The 22,172-nt window shown below is 39.8% G+C and overlaps 1 protein-coding gene across 1 annotated transcript; it reads right to left on the bottom strand.

The window, feature by feature from the left end:
- Positions 1–2,845: 2,845 nt before the first annotated feature.
- Positions 2,846–21,123, bottom strand: LOC752296 (protein sprouty homolog 3). Its single transcript, XM_001176098.4, has 2 exons — positions 20,587–21,123; positions 2,846–13,053 (listed from the first exon to the last, which is right to left on the bottom strand). The coding sequence occupies exon 2, from the start codon at positions 13,015–13,017 to the stop codon at positions 12,193–12,195; it is 825 nt and encodes a 274-aa protein (XP_001176098.2). The 5' UTR covers positions 13,018–13,053; positions 20,587–21,123; the 3' UTR covers positions 2,846–12,192.
- Positions 21,124–22,172: the final 1,049 nt, after the last annotated feature.

Here is a 22,172-nt window from a genome sequence, read left to right on the forward strand (position 1 = left end):
GGGGAGCGATACCACACCCCTCCACCACCCCTCCTCCTCCACCACCATCACGGCTACATCTGGTCCCTATCATCCATCCCCCGCTCTCTCTCCTCCCGGAATCCCAACCATGTCAGGATGTTTTTAATCAACATGGCGTCACATCACTCCGATTAATTGGTAGCCAGGGTCTCCCTTAACCTAATTGACAGACAGACGTAGGATAGCCATGTACATTCATTAGGCCGTGGAGATTAGGCCTAGCTCAATGGAATGATGTGGAGGAGGCGTGCATCCACCAGCACCAGTGCTTGCTACACGGAGTTTGAAGCGCCATAATGGTAATAATAGTAATAATAATACATAGGCCTATAGCTAAATTAATATTGCGCACGTATCCATCCCACCAGATGCACATGTATAATGATAATACTACAATGTAGTAGTATTACCCTGGTTGAAGCAATCCGAGCACAGTTGCCCCAACGCGCTAAAACATTAGGAATAAGTTCCTACACCTTGGTGGACAGTGGCAAATGTAGATGAGTGTATTACCAAAGAAATATTACAAATGGTATTACCCAAGGACGTAAGTACCGCACATGGTAGGGCTGTGCACAACAGTGTAATGAGGTACCCGAGTACACTCCCAGGCTCACAGGCGAATACTCGAATATTCGGACGCCATGTTTTTTATAATTTTTTTGAATTTTTTTGAATTTTTTTGAATTTTTTTGATTTTTTTTGGATTTTTTTATTTTTTTATTTTTTTCCTTTTTTTTCTTTTTTTGCCACTACCATACCACTCGGCAGTTTCTCAGGTCCCTCGCTGAAAACGCATGCAACTTTACTTTGAGTTGCTGTTGAAGGCGCCGATTTAATAAGAATAATAACAGTAAACAATGCTGTTTTAAAAACCAAAGATGGCAGAATAATCCATTTTCCTCCAAGTCCAAACAGAAATCTGGACATTTGGTCCCAGTTTCTGAAAGGTGAGTTTGACAGTGCTTGAGTTGGGAAACATTTTTACCGATGGTACCATGCCAGCGGACGCCGCTCTCCCTGGCACGGGTAAGCGTGGGCCTGGACATTTTTATTTTTTTTGCGGCCGAATATTCGGGTACAAGAAATCGTACCCGAGTAGTTGTCAACCGTGCGGGTACTCGAGCATTCGACTACCCGTCGCAGCCTTAGCACATGGACTCGAACCGTGAACCATATGATCCACAGTCCAGTGACGTATCCTCTAGACCACGACAAGGTCCTCAAATGTTTCGGACAAAGAGAAGAGTAACACTTTTCATTTGTGTAGATATTTTTTAATAAGGAAGACTGTTATGGTTGTAGCTTAGATCTCCCGAATATCTTCTGTGAATACTGACAACAGCAAGGAGGCTTCATTCATTTCATTGGAATTTTGGAGAAAGCAAGTGTTATCTTTCTTTTGTATGTGGTCGAATTCAATTCGGCCAACCCTTTCCAGTGGTGTTTCGTCATAATTATCTCAGTAACATTCGCCACCGTTCATTTGCCACTCTCCATCCAGGTGTAGTAAATTTATACATGGTAGGAGTTTATTCCTGGAATGCATACAGCGCCTTAGGGTAGCTGGGCTAGATCCAGTGTAGTAAAAGCATTGAGCATCCATCCCCTGGGATGGAAATGTATGCAATATATACATGGAGCTTTTGTCATTAACATTGTCTAGCTTTTATAAACATTATTCAATCAAAATAAAAACGGAGAGGCCTGATTCGGTAACTGACTATGTATGGGAATAGTTTTTCTTCATCGAAACACCTTGAATTTAATTTTGTTGAATGAGAGATCATTCTGTTTTCCCTGTAATTATCTTCGAGATATGTGATTTTTTCCGGATATAGATTATAGGCCCTACTTACTTGGCTAATGAAGAGACACGTCTCTGGCCTATGTAACATAATATTTCTTTGAACACCACCATTTCGCCATCTTCTTCAAAGACCTAAATCACTTGCATGTGTCAAAACGTTGCATAACCGATAACCCCCATGTCCTGGCAATCAGACGTTATTGACATTATTTGTTTAAATTTGTCCCAGATGGGTTTCCTATTAATTATAAAATTCCTAGACCTACTGTCTTCTATAATGATTCAAATGATGATTGGGGATGAGGGGGGGGGGGGGGGGGCTGTAAGAAAGATTTAGCAACCCATAATTATGTATACCCCTCTAAAATAATGACCAGTTCATAGTTGCAGTCTGAGCATGAGCAGATAAAGGTCATAGCAGACCAAATTGTGAAACACACGGAGACAAAATACTGAATACGTGCTCATGAAAGTTATGTAATCATTATTCATTTATGCACAAGCAGTGCACTCCATGATACACAGGTGGAAGTATTCTTTGAAAAGGGGAAACAAAGGCTATTTATGTAGCACCTCCATTTATACTGTAGTCTTTGTAGGAGTGATTATTCCAAAATGTACAAAGTGGGACCTCTTCATGTTTGGAAGATCTGTGGATATATATTGGTTATTCGGGGTCATTTGGGACATGTGCTAACCGTGAAGTGGTCTATTCACGCAAGTATGATTCTTTCTCTCGCTCTCTCTCTCTGTCTGCCTGTCTCTCTCTCTCTCTCTCTCTTATTCACATCTCTCTCAAAGTCTCTTTCTCCCCTCTTTCCCAATTTCTCCCCCCCCCACTTTTTTTTCTCTCTTCTCTCTCTGACTCTCTCTCTCTTTCTCTCTCTAAGTCTGTACCGATTTCTATGACATTACCATTTATTCCCAACACAAATTCACTCGTTCACTTATCCAGCTTCCATTCACCACAGCAATCTCCATAACGCCAATAGATAACGATGAAGTCAATAATTAATTTGATTTTCTCAAGATTTAATGCCTTCCTGGAAAATAAATAATATAATAAAATAGAACTTCAAATATTTCCTCCTTATGACATCGAATACATGATAAATAACTTCACGACTGTGTTGAAATTCCAACTTTTCAAAATCACCAATCACAAAGCGGGCTAATAAATGGATAAAAATTTGCATTACATTTTAAAACTTTATACGTGAAAGAATATCTGAAATATCCAAACATCCGGTCAAATATTTGCCTCAACTGAATGTAATAAAATTCAATTAATATACAATGTAGGCCTCGATGATTATGAACTCTTAAAAAGATTTGACGAAGTGAATACTAAATATGAACAATCGTGCTCCGATGACAGATCAGATATTTAAAATTTTCACATGGAAGGTCATAAAAAGCATGTGATAACGTTTAAAATCAATGTGAATTAAAAACACTTTCCTTACATAGGCGGAGTGGTAAAATATGCATGAAATTAAAAACGTTATTTCTAAAAGTCCTGAAACATCAGAATCAATTCTTCCTGCACATGCCAATATAATAGCTTTCATGTCATGAGGTGTTAAATCAAATTCAGGAAAGTACCCTTTTTTTTCTAGAATATCTCTTTTCACGTATCCCTTACAAATGTATGAAATGTTTCACAAAAATCCAAGAGGGTTTCAATAATCACTTATTACCACAGTGAAAGTTTTTTTTTAATCAGAAAATTGATTCATAATCATTTACATGGAACTGTTTAAACGGTCAAATAGTAATAATCAAACATTTGATGGCAGTGCCTTTCTAAGTCATAATAAGTGGATATTTGTAAACCATTATTAACATCGTTATAAAACTGCTATAATATTAAACCAAATACAAACGTTATTCCACGATTGACAATTTCTCATCCATATATCTGGGCTACATTGTAACTTACTGTTTCTTCCAGTGAAATACAATAACAAAATGCATGTATTCGATGTTTCTCATCCGAAATCCTTCCGATTCATTCATATTTCATCTCGTTAACATTCTTTCGAGAAAACTTGAATACAAAGTCTGCCCTCTTGCGTCGTAGATAAGTTATGAATGTGATGACACAGTTGGAAACCTATTACATTTTCATGAGGCAATGTGTGCTGGTTAAATGTATACAATGACTGAAATGATGTACACTGTAATTGTCTGTAGTGCACATCTACTTCCCCTACTTCTAAGTGCTCTTATTTCGATAAAACTTTGTCTTGCTTTTGACAGCGAAAACTGGGTCTGCATAATATATGAATTCCAACCATTCTTGTTCTTCTTCCGAAATGGGATTTCACCTTTATCTGAGTTGAATTGGCAGCCAATTACTTGAAAAGTTGTCAACCAATCTTGGAAATATTTGTTCCTTTCGGCTTTATTTAGACGGGCTAACTTTCCTCCTCCAAGCTATATGATTACGTATAATTCTATTGGATCTTTATAGAAAAGGCGTGGAAGCCTTAAAAAGCACCCGGCTAACCGATGGATAATCCCGGCATGGTTCAAAACGTGGAGTGAATTGATTCCACATTAGGGTTTTCTTTTTTTGTAAACAATTGAAGAGGACTTGTTTACAGAAGTAGCGAACGCAGGAATGCTTTCACAAAATAGCGGAGGAGGAGGAGGTCTATTTCCCTCTTTTGCATTAACTACATACAAGTATTTATTTCACCAGACGGGGTTTTACGTCGTTAATTTTTTATAGTCAAGTACTGATTGGTTGCTACCGGATTACATTATTGAACGGAATTTATTGGCAATTTAAATTAATTTAAGTGAGGAAATTTATAGAAATACATGATATAGGCACTGTAAAAGTCTGAACACATCGTTTCCGAAGGCAATTCAATAGTAAATGCATAGAGGAAAAACATCTATTCCCCTTGCTGTCATGACTGTGTCATATTTTAGATTACCAAGCGTGTATAACGATAAGAGGATCATGGTAAAACATCCCCATAACACTTTTCAATATGTTGTATAACACATTAATGAGTTTCACAGAATATAAATCTTTACATACTCTCTCATAGCTTAAATGAACTCTTTTACAAATTTGTTTATACTCTATGTGATATACTGAAAATATACACGAAGTGTAAAAAGAAACAGAAAAGTGAATACAACGGTGGCAGTGTTGTGGAATACATGAACGAACAAAAAAGAGAACATTATGAAGAAAAAAAGGTTTATATTGACTAGATAGGAATACGTAAGCATGTAAGGCATCATTTTTTTGTTGATTGTGAGACAACTCTTACAAGAAATCAAAACAAATAATAGATTTGGTAATCTTTTATGGGATACGAATATTAAAGAATTTGGGGTCATAGGCTAAAAGGTTGCTAGATGGGTGGGGGAGTGAATATTTATCGCGAAATTATGCAGAGGCAACGCATGAGGATATTTCAAAACAATTGCAATGAATGAAATATATCTGAGAGAATACATTCATAAGAATGAATAAACGAACTCCTTTCACTTCATAAATGTCATATTTATCTTTCTTCTATTAAAAGACCGCTCCGTATCTCTAATCGCATATCTTGCCCTGGTGAAATTGATGGTCGTGTGGAAATGTTTGCGCAAAGGGGGTTATTTTCATATTTCTCCCCCCCCCCCCCCCATTTCCCCCATGTTGTACAGCAGGACATTGTAAACACATTATCACCAGATTCCTCCAGATTTCCAGGAGAGTAACCCATGTTATTTTCGGCATGAACAACCGTGCTGAAAACTAAGTAGTCACGAAGTCTGTAATACCGTTTGAAAAAGGGACTATCATTTCGCAATTCCACCCTGGCCGCTGCGAGTACATGTTGTAAATAGGTTCGGACAGAGCTATGCATTGTACTCGTTCAAAGTCATTTATTTGCAAGCAGAGCCAATCGTTCGCTCAGTCACAGATGCTTAAATTGGCAACACACATACAGCGGCCGAGACCCATTAGGCAAATTACCCCCAGAACCTTCATTTCCGGTAGTCAAATCGCTCTAACGATACAACAATGGCTGAATGCAATTTCCTGCGTGGCCGAGAATTAAAATAAATGATTTTTCTTTTCCGTTCGTAAAAATGAAGGGAGAGGAAAAAATGGGAGAAGGCGGCAAACAGCATGTACATGTACAACACTGTACAAAGATAGAGCAGGAAAACAATGGAAACGGAACTATATTTAACGCTTGAATTAAATCGCCAACGCAATCTCTTTATGATACATTTCCTGTGCTAGGCGTCACATTATAACCGGTTTGTTTGTTCATTAAACAAAAACAGGAAGGCGTCGATTAAAAAACGGCGAGAGATAAACAGATAAGCGAGGTAATGTGAAAATGTAATTCACAGCAAAATAGTCCAAACAAAGACTTACATTTTAATTGATTTATTGATTATTACAAGAAATGGAGATAGAGATCAGAGGGAGAGTGTGCAACAGGACTATATAGAAACTGAGTACAACCCCGTTTTATTTTAATATACGTAAATAAATAGTTAACTTTCTTAACGAGGATTGGTGGAGCAGCACTATTATATATTTCAAAGATTTATTCTTTGAATGAGATTTAAAAGGAACCCATGCACCGCCGTTTGGGTGGTTCGTGGGGGGAAGGGATTAAAAGAATTGAGGCGTTGGATGGATAAGGGATATCGGATTAGACTAACATGAGCGATTGAAAGTTTTCCAATAAAAGGGATGAAACTGTTCCGCAGAGGCTCCCAAGCGCAGAAGGCTCCCAAGGCTTTAATGCTTAATTGCTTCCCTTCGCTGTATTTTAATCGATAACGTAATCTGTTTGTCAATAAGCTTGCTATTTAATTTCCGATTTGCTCCGTGTCGCTTTTGTTTACCGCCCAAAGCCACTCCTATCCTCTCTTTACAAGACTTACAAATGTGCATAGGCTCGTTGGCAGAAAGCGTATGCCGAGCCCCAACAAATATAACGTTTTCCCGATGCAGATTTTATAATCAATATTTCAAACTATCTCTCCTGTCTATCTCATAAAGGTGACAGAACAGTTGATTTACTCTGGGGTTAAATTCTCCCACATAGATAGTAGTGTATAAGCCTGTAGTATAGGCCTATATTTTTAACTTTTACTAAACATTCTTTTTGTTTGGAGGGGGGGGGGGGGCGAAAGATTGACAAACGAAATGCTAGCACCTCCTTCGAGTTAGGACGTGCACTGTAGGTAGAGTTCGAAAACCCTCATTCCATGCCACCACCCTGAAAAATGAATAAAAAGTCAGTAATAATCACGAATAACATTGCCTTAGGATGATCGACATTTCCATTTTTTCAGCTTTCTTCAGCCCCGCATAATGATTGCTAAAAAGCGAGAGAAGGTTTTGTTTTTCTTGGCTTTTCACATCACGACGCAACAAGACCAAGTTATTTTCATTTGGCAGCGCGGATAGGAAAGCATAGTTCCGACATCGAATTATGACGAACAATGCGTGTTCAGGAACAGATTTTCCCTTTTCTTTCCTCTTTCCTTTCCCTTTTCTCTCTTCTTTCCCATGTTTGGATTTATTAGCGTACTACGTCAACAAACAAGAACGGTTTTGTAGGTAAACATTCGCTTCCAAAAAGCATTCCCAATTACGACGAGCCAATTTCTGCCATCTATTGAAAAGTTGGTTTGAAAGTCGTGAACAAATCGCAAAGCAGTTGTTAAGGGACCGACAGAGAAAAGAAAATGTAGATCCGAGGATCAACGAAATCATTGAAAAAAGAAAGAAAATCCTTCTTCGCAAGCTTTGAGACTTTCATTCAACTTATCAAATAATGACAAATATTGTCCACGTCCTGTCATTAGCAATATCCTAACAGAAAGAAGAAAGAAAAAAATCGAATCATTAGATTTTGTAATACAGTTAATCTAATTTACATTTGGATTGAACCGCATAACTATTCGGAATACATGTTCTTGTATCCAACGATATGAATCTAACAAATTAATCCAAACGTCCTGTTTATCAACTATTTTAGAATCATTCATTATCGTAATATAGGCTATAATGCTAGGTGAATATACCCGACAATGTCATTTCTAATAGGGCGCTGGGATGGGAAGGGGCGTGGGGTGGCAAAATATTTTCACTAGAAGATAGTGCACATAATGCAATGTGAACGGTTGCAGATTAAAACTTGAAATTTTGAAGTTCACATAAATGTTGTGTATGAACTGTAAACTACTGCGATCCACACGACATCATGTGTAACCCTACACCTTTCAAGAAATAGAAGTAGTTTACTAAATCAGACCATTGATACCTTATATATAAAATACAATGTATAGTTTGGTCACTTTGGGGTAAATTACTTACGACAGGTTTAGGGTGATAACTATTTTCTAGATTTCAAAGAGGGGAAATTTTATTCCAGCCGTCTTAACGGAAACTTTTATAAAGACAAAACTTGGTAATTTGTCAAATGATAAATTGATGATAGGGTAGAATAATCAATGAAAACTATATTTTGTTTTTACATATCCCACAAACTAGTGCATTTAGGGGTCTCCGAATGCGCAACTAGCGAGAGGTAAAGGTAATGAACTTGCGCACACGGTATTGAGTTTGTGCTACACCCCTCCGGCTGGCAGTGCAGCGAAGTGCATTGTGGACAAGCGGCAAGGCGAGTATGGTCTCTTGCGCTTCCCACAATATACAAGCCGGTGTCCTGGTTCGTAATTATTTCTGGTGCAATGATTATATTGCTTGTTATTGTAGGAGTAATGCACACACAAAGAACCAAATCGGCGACGGAGCCCATGCCCAAAGAGCGAGGAATAAAAGTTTTCAAAAGACCTGCGGAATTCTGGTTGAATGGTGAGCAAAAAGGAGAAGGGAAATGGTTATTCACTGGAGCAGCGTTCCGGTGGTTAGAACTTAGAAGAAAACAAATGGAAAAAAGAGGGGCAAAGAAAAAAAAGGGGGAGTTGATTGTGAATTTGGTACTTGCCATCACGGACCTTGGCTTGATGCAATAATTATTAACTGAGAGCACAAGTCCTAAAAGGAATATTTTAAAAAATTCATCAACTGCACGATCCACCCAAATGAGATTTTCTAAACATAACAGTTGCAAAAGCCAGCTGACGAATTGTTCCGTCAAAATCGAATTTTTGTTAATTACTAAACTGAAGGCCTACAAATGCGTCCATCTGGATTGCCAGATATGCCTACATGTAGTTCTTTATACATGTGATTTAGTTTTGTGAAAACGCAAATTAACGCCACAGAGCTGCTCACAAAAAAGTCAAATTGTCGACAAAAGCTTGAATTATTCCGCTGGAATAATGATGTCAATTGCAGCTTAATGTTAAAAGGAAGCCATTCTTACAAGACGGCTTGGTCCTGGACTACTTGAAGGCTAGAAGCAAATAAACCTAGTCCTACTTGAAAGGTTGATTGAAATGGCCTGCTTACATGCCGAGTGGAAGCAACGGCGGGGCTTAGTTCTTCACCGGAAAAAAGAGTGGTAAAAAGGCAGGCACCTGGAACAATAGGGCTTCGGAGGTCTAAAGGTGTGCCAATCTATGCTTGAATAAAGACGGAGAGGAAGCCTAAATTGAATAGAGGGAGGGAGGGAGGGAGAGAAGAAAAGCGATGTGTGCTTGCTAAGCGTTGCAGGCCATCCGGAGATTGTGGCCCTGTAAAGGCCAATCAGCCGTGTGTGGAGTGGTAAGAGAACGGAGGCGACTGCGGTAGCAAACATGGTAAACAGAGGTCAACAGAAAAAAGAACTTGGGCTAGCTCGCTCAGAAAATGCACATCTTTAGTCAATTTTAAAGTGGTAAACGGTTATTTTAAAAAGGGAGTTTAAGATTGAGAATTACAAAGGGGACATTGGGTTTATGTTGGTCGAAGAAACACGACGCTAATAGTATACAGACTCGGGCTTGGATAGAATACAGCGCTTGTGAATATACAAAGAGAAGCCGGATGAAATGTGATTGGTTTGGCATCTCTACCCCCTCCTCTCTACTTGATAAAGTCAGGGAGAGGAGAAGAAGATAGAAAGAATGAAATATTCAGATGCACCCTTTTTTTTTCTTTAGGGGTGGGCTGTTTGGTCGAGCTGGAGCCTCTTACGTAAGCACCCCTGCCTAGACGGCGTCTTTTCAAATCCACCAGGGTTTCATGTTTGGAACTGATATACCACCGTCGCGTATCAAATGTGTAATTTTAATCGGCTACTTCAATTGAATGTCTCTGGTTAGACTGAAGTCTGAACTAAAACCACGTCGAAAGCTTTTCAAAAACTCAATTTGGAACGGATGTGTCTAGCGTTAGCATACAGGCTGCATCGTTAAATGAACATGTACTCTAAATTTTGAAATCACATACTTAAAAATCGTAGGCATCTATAACTTATGAGTAATGGGTGGCTGAAATGGTATTGGTGTGGAATTTCTTTGAAGATTCCCTTTATCTTTCTTTACGTTCAGTTTTTGTTTCAATGTCCATGTATATGTAATGAATTAAATCCACTACATTTTCAAGACCGTTCCAAAAAAATGAACAGCCCCATTACATGCGCATGGCACTATATTATCAACCATCTACACACAAGCACATCCGTTGGTTATCATTCTAAATGAGAAAGATAAGAGACAATTGGGCAACTCAGTCCTGGCTGAATGCCTAAGGTTTATGCTTAGTGGAAAGGGCCCTATTTACTCTTTGGTCCCTGACCAAACACTCCACGACCCCTCGAACAATATGGAGCCTCAAACTCGTCCAATAGACAAAATATCTTTTCTCCAAAAGCGTTACCAGTTTTATGTACACAGCACACAAGACGAAGAGGGTAGCGAGTCTAAGCGATCTCCGAAATGAAAAACCCGCCATCTTTCCTTCCTCATGCATCAAGCGTTCGAAGGCTATGGGGATCGCGCGAGAGAAGTGCGATTAGAGATAACAAGCGTACGCCGTGTAGTCGTAAACAGAGCATTGGGTGAGATAGGGCTTCACCGCTATCTGTTCTACCCATTTGTCCAACTTTGGCCTCCAGCTAGCTCATACAATGTTCATAAATATTAATAGGCCATCATGGGTGATGTGCTATCTCGTGTCAAATTGAACACATAATGACATGGAGCGCTTGCATTACGTTATCTTACGTTGTACATGCGTTGCCTCTACATTTTTTGGTCCATTTAAAATTAAACAAAATACATATACATGTAATTTAGTTTGGGGATACTCGTCTCTTCTGAATTACGGAGAGTTGGGGACATAATTATAAAGAATCAACTTGATGCCTTACACTTACAGTTAACCATGTAAAAAGTAATAACTCCTAATAATGATGTTGTGCACATCATGTATTCCAATATACATTGGAACACTATAACAAAAAAATACCTGTTTTCTGTGTGACTTCTGAGATAAACACAATACATTATGCAAAATGTACATCGATTAGATTAAATAGAGATGTGACAAAGTACAGGTACATATTCTGACTACCACTTTCAGAAGAAGCTCTTTTCTTCCATAAGTTTGTTCCATACCACCTTAGAACTACTAATCGATGTTCTTGTAAATCAATAGAAACAAAAAAAATGTACAAACTTGTTTTCCTCTTTTCTTTTAAATTACTTTTGTATTTGAAGCTCTATAATAATAAATTTTAACATTTAGCACACTACATGTATAACAAAATTTTCAGTGTATATTGTAGTGGCTCATTTATGTCTTAATTGCACCTATTTCGAGATACATGTACATCCCACCTCCTCACTAAATTGTTGTTGGACAACATACTGCTAGGGCTGTGATTATACCTAGTCAGACCACCTTGCATTGGTTGGGACTGCACAGAATACAAAAATACCATCATGAAGGGACTCATGCAGTGTCTTCAAGTCACTTGGAGACATCTTCCTGCAAGCTTCATGAAGCCAGGCCCAGAGGCACTCTTGTCTTCTACCTCTCTCTCGTAGCCTCGCCTCTCCTGCCACCCTTACCTCACTGGAACCGTTCGGTGGTCAATACTGACCCTATCAAGCCACATCTCGCAGATGTGAAGAGAGATCATGGCTGACCTTCCATCGTCCTGAGCTGCACTCCTCCGAACAATCTTCCAATGGTTCCAGGGTCGATTCCGTAGCTCTCCTGGATCGTGCGGGTTTCCAATCGTAGCAGTAGTCCACGAAGACCATGACATCAGTATAATATCCACAAGATACGAAGTGAGGATCATCCATAACGTAGACTGCACAAATCTTGTGCAGGATGCACTGTTCTCAATTTTAACTGTCATCTTGATGAAAACAAACATGCAGTTAACACTTTGATTGTGATCCTGTGTTGCTTACTCTCATAATGCGTCGTACGCTTCACCGTTCTCCCATCTGCTGCACTGGCATCCTTGTCTTCCCTGAGATTGGCATTGTCTGTAGGCTTCGAGTGCTCCTCGCCCAGGTAGGTAGCAACATAAACAAGGCAAGCATAAGGACAAGAGACTCAAGCAAGTCCATCTAGCACAGCGTCGGTGAGGCCTACACGAGCAGGGATCATCCGTACAGTAGGCGTATTCTGTGTCAGATTCTCTTGCACAATGATAAAATAAGCTTTTCACGCATGTCATGCACGTACAGCAGTTCAGAACACACTCCGGAGAGAATTCGCACCTACCGTTGCAACACCAAGTACTTGGTAGTCTATTGCTGTTTTTGCACTTCTCACACCTACAACATCCGCACTGAGGGCAAGGAAATGGATCCTTACTTAGTTTTTCGTCTCCTTTCCCATGAAGATCACCGCCATGTGTCGGTGTCGTCGGTGATGACTGTTCGCTTTTACTTTTCGGTTTCTCGTCTGGTTTTGATTTCACAACTCTGAGTACTTTTGCTTTACCTTTAGGTCCCCTGACCACAATTAGATCAGTCCTTAGATGTCCTTCATCTCCAGAGTTCTCTGCTGATCTTGAATTCGGTGATTCGTTATTGTTCCTACCATTCAATCTATCATTGTTGGTGTCCACGTAATCATTCGGTCGTGCCTCGTCTCCTGTCGCTGACCTGAGAGCCAGAAGGTTGCGATTACGCCAGCCTGGCGGTAGCAGGATAGGGCGTGATCCTGGCGGCGAGCCGTGTACAGACGTGGGCTGCCGTACTACCAAATCTCCACCATCTTGGGCCATGGATGTAACGTGTGGCAACCCAGTACGCCATAAACTCTGTAGAGAAAGCAGACAGAAAAATATTTGTGTTACTTCACTAGTCTAGAGAAGTGCTTTACTTAGGGGTAAGTTTAAGGGTATGTTTATTTACACACAACATTATGGTTTAAGAGAAGTTTAAGACTTCCCACATACCAGCATATCAGAGACAGGGGATCATGACTTCATGTGGGGAACTGGAGATATATGATGCAAGTGGATACATGATAAACATTTTTTAACACAATCATTAAACAAGTTTATAAAGAGCATGTAGGTTTTCCCATTACTAACATGTAGGTCTCTGGAAATATAGGCCACAAATCGTGCATTTAAAAACAGCAAATGGTCTGCCTTTTCCCATCCCCTAGTCCATAAATAGGCACATTGTATGATGCATTTCTATAGCATCCACGCATGCATGTTGTTGTGACATGCATTCTTCTTGGCGTTCCTCTAGGAAAAAATTCCAGAGATTCCAAGGATTAGTGAGCGATAAGTGTTTGGTCAACAAGCCGGATGACCAATGGGATGACCAATGGCCTTCCCTAGCCAGCAGACCACGGCTAGCGGAGGGAAATAGGAAATGGCGGGACAGGAAAGAAAGGAAAAATGTACAACAAGAGATCAAGGACACGCTCTGCCCTTAGAGGGTTGGTGGAACCATGGAACTGAACTAAGCATTGTAACATACTTTCTACGAGTAGTACGAGATAATCAGCCACAGCTTGCAGGAAATCTTTGGCAATATAAGCAAACCATTGTATATGTTGCATTTGCAGTCATAGCTTTACGTAGGATGAATTCAATTGATGTAATTATGATGTAGAGTTCAAAGAAACAAACTTTTTGTTTCGAAATGCGGACGGAGCACATAAACAATTATCGACAAATGACTACAAAATTATACTTGGTAAAACCCAAGTCCCTGGTAAAAGTCTCAGAATAAACCAAACTTACAGTCTGGTAATTTGTAACATTTGATTATTGATTTGATTACGAAGTTATTATTTCTTTTTGTGAAAGTTCAGAGTGAATATTAGAACCCGGTCTACTACAGCTACCCAGTACAATGGCAAATCGCCAAAACACGATCAACAAAAAGTCCCAGCGGATGCAAGGGCAATTGGGCACGTAACTTTGCAAGCAAATATAGAAACTAAATGGTTCACTACCAAAGATTCGGCAAGAAAATAACAGAATGCAATCAAAGCATGTCTGTTTATATCTTCATGTGTAATATCCCTAAAAGTACGACCCAACGAACATTTGGCTGCTCGCTTATCAGTGGAATAAGCGAGGCGTTTGTTATGAAGCGCTGCACAAAGAAACGCGAAAAACAGATTAGGTAAAAAAAAAAAATAGAAAAAAAAACTCGTTTTGGTCCGGAAAGGGACGATTTATTACTGATGTGCTTGCTCGCTCGCTTGCAATGCCCGAGGCGAGTGTTCGTGTGATAAACGTCGATCAAATTACATGTATGACTTGAAAACACGCACACTCGGTCTCACAGAGTTCACACTGACATACATGTGTATGGAGGAAGCCGTAAATAATTCCTCTTTCTCATGTTTGTTGCTTTTGTCAAATTTATATCTGCATTGCACGACGAGAAAGTATGTTTTATTCGTGTATGCAGGAGCTCATGAGAAGTCTCTGGGATGTAGTAAACTACTAGGAGTCTGTGTCGAGACACTTGCGAACGTTTTGAATGAGCTAACATCAGATGTACAAATCGACATAATTATAGATCTTTGATAGTGCAAAAAATAAATGAATATTCACAAGTTTGCCATAGATTGTTCTCGGATAAAGACAAAGGGTTCATAAATCAGCTAGAAATGCCTACCATATCAGAATTACTTGCACGACCCTAAACCTAAATATGACTGAAGATTCCCTCATTTGAGAAATGTGGTAAATTTCGTCGGAAGTACAGCCGAAGAACGTGCTCTGACTTTGCTTTTCGACAGGTGCGGAAACGAAATATGGTCTTGAGACCTTCTACACCTGTTGACATTATGTTCTGGGATCTTGGAACGGATCGTAAGAAAGGCAGAAATTCCCATTCAAGGACGACTTAAATCTGCCCTATAATCTCGATATCATATGCCACAAGTACTCGGCCCTCTCCACTCTTCCCGTCTTCTTTACAAATGTCATCCACAAAAAAGTGCGTTGTGCACGACAGTTGGTTCCATATTTCAAATGTAGTACTTAGGGGTGGGGCGAGGTGGATGAAGTAAGCACACCTTGGAGAGGTGACAGAAAACATGGGTGCATTAACCTTTAAGGTACGAATCACGAAAGGCACATCACCCCCGAACGCATGATTCTTCTTTTATCCGTCAATCAAATTCTAAAAAAAGTCAATCTGAACCATTGAAACGGATTAGTTGTTTTTTTTTCTTTTTAAGAGTTTGTAACTACGAATGATTTAAAGATAACAAATCTGGTAATTTATAAAATATCTTTGTCACATTTTTCTACTAAAACTAAAAACGGAGGGGGTGAATTGTACCCCTCAATCTCGGCAAAATACCCCCACTGGAGAAAAAAATATCTGGGGAAACTGGAGTTTGTATAAACAAGGTTACGGGAAAGAAATATGCACTCAGACAACACATCCGGTGTGAACTTGGTGAGAGCCTAGAAGCTGAAGACATACATGAAGCTGGGAAACCAATCAGGATTGCCAAGCATAAGGAAAGAGAAAAGGAGAGAAAATGGGAGAGAGAGAGAGAGAGAGAGAGAGAGGGAGAATCACCATCGTTGTCCCATATGTCCAATGGGCACCACACTGTCCCCAGACAGAGACAAATGCTTACTTTCTTACAACCGGGAAACGGAAAAAAGGGTGCGATTGTCACGTCGGCAGTAAATGGTTTCGTGCATGCAGTTCGTTTCCAAATTATGTTTAGAACGGATGGACTTTGTAAACCTCGTAAATGCAACGAGATCTAAACATGTAATGTAAGTACTCCTACTCGCACAAGTCTATGCCAAAAAGTTCGTCTAGCTCAGATGGGCATACTTTTCACCTTCCCGTTTATATTCGGAAACCCCAGTATAGGATCAAACTAGCTTTCCAACTTCCGAGCGATTTAATTTACTTTTTATATAACGTCACCTCCCCCACATTAGAATGTAAGTTCATGACCATTTTCGTAATGTAATCCAATTTAATATTACACTTTCATGATGGATGCAATCGACATAAAAATATATCACAAACAGGAAAAATGTATACAATTGATTCTAAATGTTCTACATCAACTCCCGAGTCTGAAAAACACATGAAAGCCCTCTATAACTGACAATGTCACAGTGAGGGGAAAAAGTGGAGAGCTGAACTTTGGTAGTCTAAATTGCAATGGGTAGAGCCTAGAGCCTTGTAGAGACGGAGTTCTGGCCACTGACTGCCTTATTCTCCATGGCTTAAGTGTATTGGATCATTCTGATGTGGAATATGAAAATTCATCGCAGCTAATTTAATATTCATATCAATTGGTCACGCAAGGCCACGTTTTAATCGCAGACATGTTATTACCAACCTACTACCAGTGCCACTAGCTGACTCTGTGCACGATTTGATTCAATTCTGATTCTCCTGTGGTTTTCCCTCATTCTACTTATACTTCACTACAACGTAAATGCAGCGTTATTAAATAGGCATACAAATTAAGATGTGTGTAGTATCAGGGATTGTGTTATGGCATGTCTCTGGTATACGGTATACGAATGTTGCAACCGGCGGGTGAACATAAATTTATATTTGTCTGCCATACAATAAAGTTCAAAATTGGTTTCAATATTACAATGTATATCCCAGATCAGTCCCATTTCAAGTTTTAATCGCAGACATGTTTTATTGCCAATATACTGCCAGTGCCACTAACTGACTTTAGGCACTTCTGATTCTGCTGCAGTACTGGTGTTTCGCATGTTCTACACACACACATGTATCGTAAATGAAGTGTAAAAGGCATACAGGTTAGATTTGTTGTAGCATACCAATAATGCCGCTGCCAAGCCTGCAGGCGAACATCTGATAATTGTCTGCCGTACAATGAGATAGGAGACTAGCTTTAATAGTATCGCAATAAATACCATAGATCAGTCCAATTTCAGGTTTCATTTACTCGTGTTTACATTCCGGTAAGTAAAATCTAGTTAGAATATATCCCATTTTGATGTATTGCAATACACTAATGCTAAGGCAAACATTATATTCGTCAGCTAAATGAGCCAAGTTCCAGTGTATGCACACGATGCAGTTAACTTTATCGGTATTCATTCCCCAGCTTAGTTTTCAAGACCAAATACAGGTTCTATATCAAGACTATTGTAGCGTTATCTATTACCCCCCCCCCCCCCCCTTCATGCTACCCCTCTAATCACCTTGCGCAGCCTCCCCGCAACATCCCCACCGGATGTCTGAGAACAAAGGGTGTTAAGTGGACCTCCTAGTATAGGTTTAAAACATGGCATTATAACCTGTTATTCTGTCTATCTCCTGTATCGACCCATAGAAAGCCAAGGAAAACCTAATTGATGAAGATCGAGAGTGGTACAATACCCGACCGTTCTATAAACTCTTCCCGTTCAATGGCAGAACAATGGCCTAATCGATGATTTCTTCTTTTCTTTGGAGGGACTTTCTTCAGAGTCTTGATTCAAGGTGAATTCCGCAACAATGGACATCGTTTTTCCTGTCAATGTCTTGCCCATCACTGCCTCCACTGATCGCCTGGCCGCTTGACGGGGCCCGTTTAGTTCGGCTCAATAATGGAATAGAGTCTTTTAAACCGTGTTTTTTAAACCCCACTTGTGAAAAGGGGGTCTCGCACACGATAAACCCTAAGAAATTGAGTTAATCCGCCATAGAGGCCAAGCGAATTGAATGCGTTCAAATTGAAATGGGGTTTACATTGAAGAAGCAATAATTATTTATGGGCATCGCAAGGGGCTTGTATTTTTGATTAGTCTGTAAAGTATTGAATAAGCTCTCGTCTCGTCTCGTGGACGGCTATAACCCCACGTGAAATTACACTCCGCAGTATGTAGAGTTATAGACCTTGTTGTTAGTTCAAACTTTCAACACGCCCGTGTTATCTGATGAAAACTATGAGTTTTAGGGCAAACTTCTTAACAAAGAAGGAAAGTGTTACAGTGTATCGTATCGAAGTCACGTAAATAATATGCCTATATTTAATACTTCTGACTCTAAATCACCACGTTTGTGTAAGCTTCATAATTCCTTAACTTGGTGAATGCAAAAGGCGAACTTCTCACTTTAAAAACACCAAATGATGTAAGTTGTAGACATTGTGGATCATTAACATCGTGTATGAGGGGGTCATAAATCAAAGGTTTATGTACTGTGCCATTGCGACACATGCAGTACAGTGAAAGGACCGTTTATCCTGACATATTACAACTATAAAAAAAATCTTTCAAATCCCCGATGCAATCATGAAACCACAGTCAGACCTTATATTACGAGGTCGAAGTGGTATTTATCTCCAAACAGTTATGTACGTTTGCGAATAATGCGAGTATCAGTCGCATTGCGACTGATAGTGGTAGAAACATGCGCGAAAGAGGCATACACAATGTGCATCATATAGGCTAATTTATTCGTTGGATTCACGGTATCTAGCCACACGACATACACATAGGAAGGACCCTTTTCGTCGTTTTTTAACGATAATAATCTGACTGATACATTGATAGATTCACATAATTATCAATTGGGTTCACATTTCGATCCCAACATTTCAGAGAATGAACTGGTATTTGTCTCCATATATAAAATAAGTATGTGACTAGCCAATCGCTTGTGACAATAAATAACAGTGCGTACAAACAAAGCTCATCATGAACATGGACCATTAATCATTATGATGTTTACAATACGTCATGGAACATTATTTGCGTCCGACGTTCGTGTCCAAACTACAAATGTTTTTCACAGTGGTTTAAATCATGAAATGCCAACGAAAACGGAAACCACCCCACAAAAAAAAAACAAGAAACGGAAGAGAAAATGACTGCCAGTGTATACTGCAAAAGAGTGTACAACCTAAAACAGAAGGTGAAAAAGTTGCCAACGTGTTCATTTTCTTGGGTTTTCTTCGTGTTCCATATAAAACGGTGTGACTGCTGGAAACCGAACCAACGACGTCAGAATGGCATGGCCATGGGATCGGGAAGATCGGGTTGAAGAGTCGGGGGCCGGGCCACGTGCACAGCGGTGCATTATGATCGGTCGTATCCCCCAAGGGGGGCTAGGGGTATGACATGGCTGCCGATTTATGATCGCCTGTGGGGGTTTTCAGCTGCTCCTGCTGTTGGCTATAGATGCTGTACTTGCGGCGACGGCGGACAAAAACCTCAAAGATAATTTTCTTGGGATGGGTTTGTGATGGGACAGGATTTGGGAAATAGGAAGTACTGGTTGTGATGTGACCGTTTTTGTGAGGAAATCACACCTGGTTGCCTCCAAAAATATTGGTAAAGTTTTCAAAAGTACCAGCGAAACTATCTTGATTCTAACTGAACGGAATTATGCAGTGCATTCTGTTACTAATGAGACATTTGCTTTCACAATTTAATACATTTTAAACAATTTTCTTTCATGAAAGTATTCCTGTCAAGGCCGTCAGAATTGTCTAAATTATGTAATATAGACAAGAATTACATGCATTTCTTACAATTTTTAAATTAAAATATTCCTGAATATTCGCGTTCATTTGGGATGTTTAGTTTTGAAACACACGTATCATGACATGAACTGAATCATTTTGGTACAAATATGTACTACAAAACTACAAATTGAATTGCAATTTATGGATATTCAACACATGTGGGATATAAACACAGCCATGGCAAGAGAAACACATACTTCATGTATAAGTTGCTCAATAAATACACATTACCGTCTATGAGATATCTTTTTATGATTCTTGAATAGCTAAATACCATTTAATATCTTCACACCTCCAATTCAATTATCACCATAATATACTAATGGTTATAATTGTTGTTAAGTGTTCACCCAAGTCACCCCCTTTGGGATGGGATACAAACATCCACTAAAAAGAAATGATACATAGTTCATTTACAGACAACATAAACACATGTACCATGTCAAATGATGGGTTTGAAATATTTGGCATCATTTGGAAGGTAGGGTAACCAGAAATCAGAAGGTCACATGTGCGAAGTAAAATTTAATTTCATTTTGAACATTTTGAACAACTACAAATCTTGTTCATATCTCCATATACTTGTAACCAATAATATTGGGAGGCTCGTAGTTGAGGAAACACGGCTTAATATGCACCTGCAGTAAACGAATCCGCGCATGCAACCCTTTTCCTCTTTTCCATTTTTTTTTTCTTCTTCTGGTAAGCCTAGTACAAGGCACACAAATGCAAAGCAGGCCTAAGCTTGTATTTCAATGGGCATCCGCCCGCTCCGCGGTGGTGCTGGGGACCCACAACTTTATTTCGACCCCTTCATTTCGGCAGCTTTAGTAATACTTACGCTTCTATTCTGCTATTCCAGGACGAATAATCGAACGCATTCGCCATTCATATTCCACTCCAGTCATTGTCCAGCTAACATAATCACAACAACATGAAATATTCCACAGAAATTGGCTAACAGTATATTCCAGTAAGTAGTTCCAACGAGTAACTGCAGTCATATAGCGTCCAAGTTGGCCGTGTGTGCAGGCTACAAACGGCGATCGTACTGAGTTGCTCAAGGGAACAGAGCGGAAATTGCTAGTTCCTGTGTACGGTCGTGCAGGCCAAGTGCTATAATACTCCCGTATGCTTTATTTACCGGTACACGGGGGGCCCCGAATTCTTTTCACCCAGTCACATATCCCTCGCAGTTCGGCTGCTCGAAGTCACGGCATGAATTCCGTTCATATGCAAATACAGGGGCGTGCAAATAGTGTGCGGGCGAGCTCACCTTCAATGGAGGGGTGGGTAGCCTGCGTATCTCGAGCGCATGCTCACATGCGGGATTATCATTCACATACCAGCTAATCAAGTGATTTCCGGTTTGAAACAATACCCTCTGGTCGCTCTCCCTCCATCCGAATCCAAGACGGATTGGCCTGGTTTTTTAAGAGCTTGACAGCCAAAGCTGCCTACTTATACGTGATGATGTAGAGATAATATCCGGTCTGACTCTACCCCTCACAGCTCTGCAAAAATCAAGGCAACAAGGGCCACCCCCTCGCGGCGATGATGGATCATTCCAGGCCCTTTCGAAGGATGGTAGGTTGCGAATGATTTGCGACGCCGTAATCTCCCGGGGATCAGACATTTCCGGTGTTATCGAAGTTCCGCTCTACCCCGTTTATCAAAAACAAACGCTGCCCATGTCATCGTGTTTACCATCACTCACTCTGTCGGGACCGGGCCCCATCCCAAACCAACCAACCAACCAACCAACCAACCCATAGCATGCATGAGTTTGGTTTCAGCGGTCATTGCGGAGTGTGGGGATGGGAAAGTGACAGTGGAGGAGGAGAGAGAGGTAGATAGAGAGAGAGAGAGAGAGAGAGTGACGGAGAATGAGCATATACATTGCACACGCATGTACAGTACACTGGAGAAAAGAATACCCTCCAAATGAACTGCGAAACGAAGCCGTGTATGATGAACTAACGTCACCATTTATACTGGGAGTGTGTCAGGAGCGATTTTTAACCTTGATCGTGCTTGTTTCCGAAATAATAAAATATGTCGTCTATTGTTCAATATCAATTATCCGTTAGAGGTTCGAATGTGATGAAATTAAATGTACCTAAATCTAAAATAAGACATTAATAAGCTGATCAGGAGTTACAACTTACACAATAAATCTCTTTCACTTTTAATAATAACCTGTCACAATCCTATCCATTATCATTTCAAAATCATCACTCAAATCATATCAATCAGTAATGTGAGGGTGCTGAAACCAGTTTTGTTCGTGACCTTTTAGTCACCGTTTTCACATTTTTGGTATGTTGTCATAATTTGTCATTTGAATTTTCAATGATGTTTGGGTTTTAGTATTTAGAATCCGTCGACCCTGAATCCTCTCAATATTACTCGACCACATTTTACCCT

Source organism: Strongylocentrotus purpuratus, unplaced genomic scaffold (assembly GCF_000002235.5).
Source record: "Strongylocentrotus purpuratus isolate Spur 01 unplaced genomic scaffold, Spur_5.0 spur5_scaffold_11, whole genome shotgun sequence".
Taxonomy (NCBI): domain Eukaryota; kingdom Metazoa; phylum Echinodermata; class Echinoidea; order Camarodonta; family Strongylocentrotidae; genus Strongylocentrotus; species Strongylocentrotus purpuratus.